At 38.9% G+C, this 11,850-nt stretch overlaps 1 protein-coding gene across 1 annotated transcript; it reads right to left on the bottom strand.

Annotated features, from left to right (window-relative positions):
- Nucleotides 1-248: 248 nt before the first annotated feature.
- Nucleotides 249-3,046, bottom strand: foxe1 (forkhead box E1). Its single transcript, XM_031277110.2, has one exon. The coding sequence runs from the start codon at nt 2,699-2,701 to the stop codon at nt 1,607-1,609; it is 1,095 nt and encodes a 364-aa protein (XP_031132970.1). The 5' UTR covers nt 2,702-3,046; the 3' UTR covers nt 249-1,606.
- Between the last annotated feature and the right edge of the window lie 8,804 nt (nt 3,047-11,850).

The raw sequence follows: 11,850 nt of genomic DNA, 5'->3' as shown, positions 1-11,850 counted from the left end.
GCACAAAAATGGCAGAGTTTTCCTTTTAAGTTATAGCTTAATGTTACGGTACACAGTTTCCGGTTGCTGTTTATTGGTAATGCCAATTAGGAATGACACACACTTGAGTTTGTTTAAAAGTCACCACTTTTTTTTTTAGATATTGTTTGTCTATTTTTAAATTAAATAAGGGCACTTTGTCAAAATCAACCTCATTTTTTTTTTTTTTTTTTTTTTTTTTTTTATTACAGGCTACCATTAGACCATAACCCAAGCTGGTGTATCAAACAAATTATGTTGCATATCACCCCTGTCACTTTTATCTTGAGTGCAGGTCTTAAAATAATGAAATCATTGGCCTTTTGAAATTATAATTTGACACTTGCTGATTACTGCTATTCTCATTTAATCCACATAGATTTTAAGATTTAGAGGCACTCAAGAAAAACTACGACCCTTTCAAGTATGGATACTACGGGAACAAAAGTTATATCTGTCAACAAAGCTTCTTTTCTGATAGGAAAATCAAGCGTCTTCACTATAATGAGGCGTTACGTTACGAGTCTAATCTTGTCAGATATGCAGACTTTTGTAAGGGAGGTTTCTCGTGTTGCGATAAAAGACTTGCACTACTTAACTTTATAGGCAGAAATATCGAGTTTCAAGTCAATTCATTTTCTTGATTAGGGGATCTGTGTGGTAGATTAGCTGTGTCTGTCTGTCTAAGTGCTGTGTTGATGTCTGCACATGATAATTGAGGCCGGTCATGGTGACTGATAATACTGTGGCTCCAGACAACACTTCAAACCAGCTGAGCTGAAACAGTAAAGAAAATGACCCGAGCACAAAAGAAAAACATGTATGAGGGCATTTTCTTTTGTTTCTGTAGGCAAATGTTTGTCCTTGTTCTTTTGTAATACATTAATGTTGAATTCAAACTATTACAAATGTAACTGATATACATTCAAAATGTGGCAAACCAAGTTTACCCCCTTGGACATTATAAAATAACAATTCTTGTGTGATATTTTGGGACAATTCTTAAATTATAATACGTCAATAATTTATGATAATAATTAAAGAATAATTTTATTCTTGAAGAACCAAAGTGCTATATAATTGTTTATTTCCAAAAAGGCAACCTAATATGCATTTTCATTTGGCAACAAAATACATGCAAATGTACTAAAGCTGACATTCTTCATACAAGCCACGCATTGCAAAGCCTATGACCATGAAGCACAATAATTTATACTAATATTTCAAAGTCTGTCATTTAAACTCACCAGTAATGTACATATTAACCTTGCACATTCAATTCATGACAAAAAACAAAGCTGGCAACCACACATGACATTAGATTAACTTTACACTCACATGCTGTGAATAGGCCTAATTTACAGTATCTCAAAGTAAATAATCATCAATATGGAAAAATGGGTTAATGTGGTAAATCACAGTTGTGTCAGAAGACGTGTTTTAATCAGTCTGTTCAGTTTTGTCCTTAAAAAATGTCATAAAAAAAGAAGAAAAAAAACACGTTTGTGCACAGAAATGTCTGCTGTCTCAAGTCCCTGATGTTGTGGTAACAAGGTAGTTAGATGCTTGGATCTAGATAGTTAGTAGCTCAGATAGCAGACACAAACCTGTCCATATTCCCTGGGTACGTTGGATGTCTCAGGTAACCCCCAGTGTTGGCGATAGGACTTGCAGCACTGTTATACTGGGAGAAAGACCCCAACTGCATTGGGGAGACCCTTCCGTAATGGTCCATGGACTCCACAGACCCGTGGGCTGAGGAATGGATGCGTCCTGTCGCTGCATACCCCTGGGTGTGGCACTGTCCATACGAGCCCTGGTGTGTATGGTGGTGTGGGTTGCCGTTTGGCCCGGAGTAGGTGAACCCGGGATGCGTAGAGGAGCGTGATGATATGGCCCCTCCGCATGGTTGACTCTGGAAAGCCGGGGCTCCCAGGCTGCAGGGACTGGATCCGTTTGGGAGCCCCTCAGGACTGAAGTTCCGGCCAGGCTGCTGCATCACCTCTGGCCCTTGACCTCCCAGCATGCTTGCTGGAGTCTGGTGTCCTATGAGGTTATTGATGCTGAACATGCGGGTCTGTCCAGGTCCAAACCCGGGAGGAGATGAAGAGGGGTAATAGGCAGAGTGCAGCTGCTGCCCGTAGGCCGGACTGACTGTCATGTTGTTGTAGACTGAGTTGGTATATGCGGCTGATCTGGCAATCTGGACTGGAGAGAAAACTGGTGTCTCATGGACATATGAGGTGTAAGTGCTCAAGTCACAGCGCTTAAACCTCTTCCTGCGTCTCAGGAAGCTGCCACTCTCAAACATGTCCTCTGCGTTCGGGTCTAAGGCCCAGTAGTTGCCCTTCCCTGGCCGCCCAGGCTCTCGGGGGATCTTGATAAAGCAGTCATTGAGAGTCAAGTTATGGCGGATTGAGTTCTGCCATTTCTTTGAATTGTCTCTGTAGAAGGGGAAGCGTTCTGTGATGAATTTGTAGATGCCCCCCAAAGTCAGCTTGCGGTCAGGGGAGTTGGATATAGCCATGGAAATGAGTGCAATGTAGCTGTAAGGAGGTTTCCCTCGCTGGAGAGGTCTCTTCCTTCTCCGACCTCTGGGCTGCTCCTCTGTCTGCAGTGGAGGGTTGGAGGCAGACAAGGTGTTGTCTGCTGGAGAGTCTTTCTCCACTTTGACCACAGGCATTGTCGTGAACAGTTCAGAAATGTCCCTTAAAGACAAATTCTAAATGTACTACAAATCCAAAGTTTAGATGAAGTTCCCTGTGTCTGATGAAATCCTGGACAGTGGAACTCAAAACAAGAGATCAGCGCAGCACACAATCCTAACAACTCACTGTCTTGAAGTCCATATCCAGCAGCTCTTCAAATGCAGTTGAAGTAATTAGCTTTTTCCATAAGATCCTGTTTCAATAAATGCGGTGCTTATTTCCCACAGTTTGTTGTCAGGTAAAGTTGAAGAGTTAAAGTGTGAGAATGCCATGCATGTTGTTTAAGGTGTGTGTGAGAATGACTCACCTGAAGAGTGTATTACCTCCACAGAGCACCTGAAGGGCCACACCCCCCTAAGCATCACATGCTCTTGACATACCACAGCTCTAAGGGTCTATTGTTCACATTCAACAAAGTTGGCATACTTTGTGGCGGAAATTTCTATTTCAAGAGTTTTGACTAATGTTAAATGTAGCTGTAATAAATGTCAGATGTCCTGAAATGTGAAAAATATCTAGTGTCCTAATCAAAATCTAAATTTCTAATTAGATTTAAAAAAAAGTTTAAACTGTTGTTAAAAAAATAAACACAGAGTTGTCAATGTGTACCTTTAATTACAATTTATGTATTTACTTGCAGGTTTCAGATTTATTCTATTCTAGGCCTTCTTTTAGTTTTGTAGACCAGAACTGTCAAAACAAACATTGTTTCCTCTTGATATTCAAATTTCCCTTTAAAGCCGACCACAGTTTACTTTAAAAAGTCCAAAATGGTCCATGCTGTTTTGACGTTTAACACTAAAAGACCTATTTAGTGGTAACTTAACCTACGTGTTGTTTTTCTACCTTGCTTCCTTGTTTGTTTTGTGCCAGTGGTTGGACAAGCCAGCTGTGTTAAGAGATGTAAATGTTTTCCAGACAAAAGCCGTCCTGTGATTTCAGCATGCAAAATCTAGGCCATCATCATAATTCCTGGACGCAACTTGAGAGACAGGAATAACCAACTCTCAACATGAAAATTGTTGATTGGAAATAGGGGAATGATGATGAATGTCTTTAGAGAATTGGTGGTAATATGTGCTGCACATGTTTTAAAGTCAGTGTCATAAAATCAGAAATTGCTGCACACACATCCGATTTTAAATTACCAAACCCATTCTTGGATAGTCTGATCTGTGTATGCTCGGCTTTTTAAGATGACTTTAAACACTATTAAGTTTCACCGGCAGCAGTGATAGAGACAATGCTGACACTCTGAGCAGCTCCGGTGGTATGAAGTCCAGAGACTCCACAGGGCTAGGGTTCACCACCTTAATCTTTTAAACAAACAGAGGGGAAAACACGGCAGCACACTCCCACCGCTCATCACCAGGCTGGGTTAGCACTGCAGGCATGTGTCAGAGCGGGAGTGTTGTGAGAGAGCATGGGTTTGCTCAGACAAACAGCCTGATGAAAGGTTTAGTCCTGTGGCTCTCCTGGGCTGGACCTGCAGCACCCTCTTATATGATGGCCTGGGGTGTACGATGGGTTAACATGAGAGACTACATACCAGTTTCTATTCAACATTGTAATTATACTTTCGAACAACAAAACATTGTCTTGTCACTCCAAGATTGTGCTTCTAAAATTTAATTTTTTTTTTTTTTTTAAACAAAAGGATCCAGGCATCATTAACACAATAATTATTTCTTTATTTGATTATTTGTTATAAGATTATTTTCACATAATGAGCGAGGCTCATTGGAAAGTCACAGTTACAGAATTGTGATGATGATGATGATGGGATATCTTAAACGGGGGTTAGACTAAGCCACTATGTTTAGCTGAGGATGTTTAAAGGTAATATATCTAAACATATTACCTTAGCCTGTGATTGATTAACATCCTTTTTTAATATTTATTCAGTTAAACCCAGCATGTACTTCTCTTTTTGTGCACGGTGACAAACTGTTTTTCTCAGTCTGTTGTTATACTTCATATCACAAATGTTTAATTGTGGATAATAGTAATCTATGAGTGCACTGGGATTTGTCTAAGGTTGGACATGTATATACTGTACAACACTTTGTGTATTTGTTCGTGTGCGTAGGGCATGCAAAGCTACTTGACACCTTTGTCAGTGTAAGGAGAGGCAGATACACATGCTGGATCACAGTGGATATAATTATCATTGTGAGAATTTACAGCCTAAATGTGAATATATGTACACTATTGGAAAAAGAGATGACTGGCTGCTCTGCATATTGAACTGTAGATTAAAAATGTGTTGGTGCTCTTGGAAAACGGGGAAAGAAACGTGCTAAACAGAAAGGCAATCCAAGCACTCCAAAATATAGGAAAGAATAATAACAATGAGGAAGGAAATATTAAAAAGCCTTTATTGTAGAGGCTAAATCATTAAAGCCAACATGTTTTCCTGACGAAGACCTATAGTGGTCGAAACATGTTGGCTTTTTTATGATTTAGCCTCTACAATACAGGCTTTTTAATATTTCCTTGATTGTTGTTATTCTTCTTTCCTATATTTTAGAGTGCCTGGATTGCCTTCCTGTTTAACATGTACATTAATGCTGATATCATTAGTTGATCAATCGATTAGGAAGTTTAGCAAAAAAATAAATCTATTGATAATCCTATTGATCCTATTGATTAAAGTTTTTTATCATGTATCAAGCAAAACTACCAAACATTTGTGACTTTCAGCTTCTAAAATATGAAGATTAAAGAAAATAATATTTTTTTAAAATACTAATATAGGCTGACATCTAAAAACTTATGAATGGGAGTATGGATTTTCAATTTGATTATATTATTTAAATATTACCAAAATCACTTAAATAAATATACTTAAAGAAATGTTGAAAGACCAAGTTTATGAGGCTGCTCTTATATTCACCATTATTCAAAACAATATCAAGAGTTCACATCTGTAGTTGATAGAAAAATATTTAATATTTAATAAAAAAAATGTTGCCTTCTATTCGTGTGCAGATCTTTATTGCCCTACAAAAGGAAATTCTGCTACAAAGTAACATTAAAACAACAAAAATACAATAAGACAATAAATCAAAGTAGACAGTAGAAAGTGCAAATATACTACACACACAGTACAAAATATGATAAGGAGTCATGCAGTATAAACTGCAACCTGTAGGAATAAGGATAATGTGTTTCAGAGGCAGCTTATGGTTTATTCCAATTAAGTGCATGTATTGCATGTAGAGTCAATACACATTTTAGCCTGTCTTACACAGTTTTTAAACAGTATATTTATGGTTTTAAGACCCAATGTAAACACAGGGAATATGGCATTAAGTTAATGCACTCTTATCCAAATGACTGTAATAATGTGTTTGATTGTGTTGTTTCTTCATGTCAACTGCTGACAGATATGATGGACATGCGTGTAGTTTGCAGTGGACCTCACCCTTTCAGTCAGCTTCTTATGGTTTATGGCTACGGACAATTAGTGGTGAGTAATTTCTCAGGTACTCATTGTTACTGGAGCTCAGGCTCATAGTTACCATAGTTTGCTTATGCATCACGATCTGGCACTTGCACAGCATTTACTGTTAATATTTGTTCATGAGGCTTTTATCTCAGTGTTCGTGCTGGTGGATTAAAAGTATGAGTTATGCTGCTGAAAGGTGATTCTACTGTAAACATTTGTGATCAAGAACGTTTTATAACGTGTTGATGTGCTTCAGAGAATTTTGATTCTCAGTTCATGCCAAATGGATTGTGTTGTGTCACTTGAAAGGATAGTTCTTTTTCAGAAAGAAAACAAACATTCACTCTTTTCAAAAACAATATTTTGATATATATATATATTTTTTAGCTGCTGTAATCAATATTTTTTATATTAACAATGGCACAAATGACACCTCTAGTGACAAACCCACAGGGAATTATCATTCAAATATGCAGTTGCATGCCTTCAGCTCCTTTTTTTACTCTCACCCCTCTCATCAGAATCGGTTCAGGATGCAGCAGGAAGCTGTTTTCAGCTTCAGCTTCCACATTTACAGTACAGGTGCATCAGTCCCCAAAAAGAAAGAAAGAGACAAATTGGATGCATGGGTATGAATGTGTTAATATAACTCACTTATATTGCACTACTTAAAATGGAGATTTAATTACCTTAAAGTTAAAGTCAAATTGTGTTCATGAATTTTGTTTACCCTTTGTACACGCAGCAACTCAGCATGCATGCAAACTGAGTCTTCCTGCTGAAGTATACTTGGGTTTGGCATCACTGCCTTCGCAGCTAAGGGCCCTGGAGCCATGCATTAATGCCGCCATGAGAGGCCTCCACCTATCCATCACAGCGCAGCGTGGAGACGCATATGACGGCTAGAGGCTGGGACAGCTGCACAGGATAGCAGGGCTGCAGCCAAGGCAAATGAAGAGCCCTTCACTTTGTGTCTCACATATACTTCTGGCTGTGCCAGAGAGAAACGACTCTCTCCAAACAAAGACAAACAAATTAGACATTTGAATTTGAACACTTGAATTTAACCATATTATGGCTGCACGTATACAGGTGGTGGATGACTCAAGGACTAATATGAAAACCAGGCACGTCACTTCCAGCAATTTTCAAAAGTAGGTGAAACTTCTTATGTCACACATTCAGATATTACTTTTAATTTAGCGAGTAAAGGCGTATATTGAAGAAATTGGCAGGACTGAATGAACTGAAAGTCACTATAAAGCTTCTTAAAGCCGAGGGGAACTGCAGATTCAGGTGATAAATATCTGTAGGTTCATCACTACGAGCGACCCCCTTTCATTCATTCAAATCTACTTAATATTTATTTTTATCCGGTTTTTTATTCCTCTTTGTCAATGTGTATATGAGAGACACGCATAAACACACACACACACACACACACACACACACACACAGATTTAACGGCAGGCTCCCCGGGCAGAGAAGTGCTTCAGTTATGTAAACTGGCCCAGGTTTGGAGCAAGTCAACCGTCAGGATTTTGCATCCTCACCAAGCCCCTGCAGCTGCAAATGCAAACAATAAACTCTCACTTGCTTCACAGTCAGCGTTCACACAAACACACACACACACACACACACACACGCACACACAGTCAACAAAACAGCAGTAGACTCAAATTCAAATATTGAAAAATAAAAAGCTCAATTTTACAACATGATATCTACTGCTTGAAAAAAGGAAAACTTTCTCTAGCAAAATTATTTATTTTGTATAATCATACAATATGGTGAATATGAACTTCAGAGTGACTATTATCAATATTTGTATAATTACAATTGTATCAAATGATAATGTGAAAACAATGTGAAAGGGGGTAGTGATGAACCTACAGAGAATTATCACCTGAATCTGCAGCTCCCCTCGGCTTTACAGAGCTTTTAAAGTTAGTTTCAGGTCATTGTTTAGCAGTCCGGTCAGCAATTTTACTCTTTTGGTTCACTCTCACTGCTCTTATAGTGCTGTTTTCAGCAGGCAGCTGTTTTCAGTGGAAAAGTAAAAAAAAAAAAAAAAAAAAAAAAAAAAACGACAAGCAGGTAAACATAGTAGAGAATTTAGCAGCTAAAAGACAGATATTTCCCTCCGGAGTCAGTAGACCAAAGACGGAGCTAAAAGAAGAAGGAATATTGTCCTTACATTCGCTACGTAGACACAAACATGACTCAAAATAAATTATAACGTTGCTTTGTGTCTGCTTCATTTGTAGACAACTAACTGTGTGTTAACTGTTTGGCATATCAACTTAAAAGGTGATGATATTTCAATGTTGCATTCACAAATGGTTTCCCCTTAGTAGTAGTTTCAGTAATAGTTAATTTAGGTTGTGAACTGGTGTGAAACTGCCTGGTATGTGGTGTCAGGATAGCGCTTTGAGTAACTGAAGGATTTATGCAGTGAAGTAAAGGGAGGAGTACAGAGTGATGCTCATGCATTTACTGTACAACAGTTTTGAGGAACAAAATGTACAATCCTAGATGGAGAGGACAGATGGTTTGAGTTAGAAAATAGGCGTGCTTACAATGCAGCTCTATCTCTAGCAAAACCACTGGCCTAGTGGGCCTGAAACCCTGTTGGGGGAGTTTTTATTTCTGAATTGTGTGTGGCTGCTTCAGACAATTTCAGTACCTTTACAAAAACGACAATCTGACATTCACAATCACTTTTCGCCGTGATTGGCCAGGTGTGTAGAGGTGAGAAAGTAAGAAGCTCCCTTTTAACAATCTTCACACAACTACTTCTGTCACTTTTCAACACTATGAATGCCTTCTAGGAAAGAATTCTTTGTGTGTCTGTGTCGCCATTTGGAACAGCTATAAACATTTTTGCCTTCTAGCGTGGTCAGGTGACACGTCGTACAAACTAGTTCTTCTTGAACATAAATTGGCATCAAGGCTAAAAGTTCTTGACAGTGCTTGACTGAAATCATACTGACAAGCAGTACCACATTCATTCACACCTTAAAGCTGGGGTAGGCAGTTTTCTGGAAAAGACAAAAAAGCACGCCAAAATTTGAAAATACAGCCCTCCTCCTGCAGCCCTCCCCTCTCTGTGCTAAGCCCCTCCCACCAGACGGCACGGCTTTGCTCCATACAGTAACCTGTACAAGTACTAGTCATTCATTTCAGTCATCCTGATTGTGATTGTGATCCTGATGCTATAGTATATAGCGGCAATTCTATGAGAATTACGGTCCTGTTTTCTTTGCAAAACTTGTGGGCCTGTAAAGCCCTTTTAGATGACATACTGTGATTCAAGGCTCTAGCTAGCAACATAAAACATGAACTTCAATTAGACATTAGCAGAAGGCTAAACTATTAGCAACGTATTCTCTACATTGCTGAAAAGCTTTGCTGATATCGACATGTGTTTAATTGTGTCAGACTCTCTTTTAGACTCTCTTTTTTGATAGGTTCGTCTTTTTTTCTGCTTTGCAGTGTAGACAGTTGTTGCCAATGCTGAAATAGCAACTTTTTCTGCAGGATTTTCCTGCCATTGAATCAGGCTTTCACCATCTGAAGTAACGTGCAGGCACATCTGCATTTGTAGAACAGCCAATTGGAACGCCCTCCCTCTGAAATGACCTGTGATTGGCCAGTCTCCTGTCACAGGCTAGATTTTCTAAAGCCTGAAAACAGAGCCAAGAGGAGGTGCAGAGGTCTAGTTTTCTCTTAGACCACTTGAATTAAAATATGCAGAAAATGTTATTATGGAATTTCTATCCAATGAACAAAAAACTGCCTACCCTAGCTTGTATTCATGTGACTCAATTATATGACTTCTGTGTAACCTCCTGTAATCCTTCTTTTGTCTGATGTCATATAAAGGCTTATGCTTAGTCACTGCATAGCACTAGGATAGACCATTTTGTTTGGATAACAGGTTACCCTGGAAAAAAATTAAAACTCTTTTAGCCCTTTATATCTAAAAATTCTTAAAAATGTAAAACTCTGTGGTTTTTAGCCACAAAATCCATGTAAACAGAAGTCCTTCTCATGCCGACACCAGACAGTTGGGAACATAACGTAGCAAACACTTCCTGCAGTACACCCATCAAGTAAACATTGTTAGATACATTTAAACTGCTTCATCAGGGGCAGACCAGCCTTACGAGTCAGCCAACGACGCTACAATCAGCACTTTGTCAACTCAAACTAATTAGCACAGAAAAAAATTATTTGAGTTGACAGTTGCGATTTTAACGCTGAGGAAAATATCTGAGGAAGAAAATATCTCGAACCAGATAATAACAATAAACTTTATTTATAGAATTGATATATTAATTTATCAGTAGCAAATTAAATTATCCATGTTTATATCCCTATTTTCTTAGTCAGTTGTGGATCAGGTTTTTTTTTTTTTTGGAAGATTATTTCTTTGGGCATTTCTACCTTTAATAGACAGAACAGCTCAGATATGGGAAAGGGAAGGGGAAGACGTGCAGGAAACCGTGACAGGTCGGACTCGAACCCTGGACCCTCTGCGTTGAGGAATAAACCTCCCCATATGTGCGTCCGCTCCACCAACTGAGCCAACCGGCCACATGGATCAGGATTTCTTTGTATGACTCACACACCGAATGACTCACCGCGTACCTGATAGAGACAGTATCTCTCTCCTGCACTGTAACAGAGCTCACAATTATAGTCATGCCTGGTTGCAAATGTCAGTGCATATATGTCAGTTGGGCTCTGTTAGGATCCTTGTGTCAACACCTCATAGATGTCTCAGCCTGCACAGAGCCCAGGCGGCCGCACATGAGCATTTTTTACCCATGCCTGCACCTGAAAGGAGCCTCAGTTGCACAATAGGATCGCACGTTAGGATGGTTATAGAAGTCAAGCACTATCCTACTTATTTTGTTCTACTTCATTAACACAGATTCATTTCTCTCTCTCTGTCTGGTGTCTGACAGCAAGGCAGAAAGGAGGAGGATGGAGGGGGGAAGAGTCAGAGGAGATGTGTGGTAACTACTCAGAGCTTTTGTGGCTTTGGCAAAGTATTTCCCATGATGTAAAGCTTTTGCTGTCTTTTCTCTTGAATTGTGTGATGCAGCACCTTATGTGTGTGTGGGCACATAATGGCACACAGTTCAGTCTACAAAATTATGTAATTCAAAAACAGCTTATTTTACACTTTGTTTAAAAAAAATGCTTTTAAAGGCAAACATAATTATTTTTCTTAATAAAATATACGCTAATTTGCTTTCTTGTCAAGAGTTAGATGAGAAGATTGATACTGACTAAGGGTTGTATCGATCTTCTCACTGAACTGTCGGCAAAAAAAGCAAATAGACCTTAGTGTATTTTCCAAAATGTCCAACATAAACACACGAACAATTCCCCAACTTGAACTGGTTAGTTTATATAAATAATACGTAAAAATGTGGAAACTCCCACCTTAACATGACAATGTTACCAGTAGTAAATTGTTTAACTTGATTCATTGCATGGTCTCCGTTATCTGCCTTGGCTGTATGGGAACGGCATTCTGCCAAAACCGAAGCTTCATCATTGCAGCAATAATGGGCAACTTGATCATGATCACTGCTTTATTAACAGGTATTGCAATTTTTCAGTGATGCACAACAAGGCTTTTGTGTGTGTCATTGCTGA

The sequence above is a fragment of the Sander lucioperca genome, chromosome 4 (assembly GCF_008315115.2).
Source record: "Sander lucioperca isolate FBNREF2018 chromosome 4, SLUC_FBN_1.2, whole genome shotgun sequence".
Lineage (NCBI taxonomy): Eukaryota > Metazoa > Chordata > Actinopteri > Perciformes > Percidae > Sander > Sander lucioperca.
The sequence above is the reverse complement of the archived record's forward strand: the minus strand, read 5'-3'. Positions and strand labels throughout refer to the sequence as shown.

What these genes read in the sequence shown, in the direction of transcription:
- foxe1 (XM_031277110.2), bottom strand. Translation starts at nt 2,701, where the DNA reads ATGCCTGTGGTCAAAGTGGAGAAAGACTCTCCAGCAGACAACACCTTG.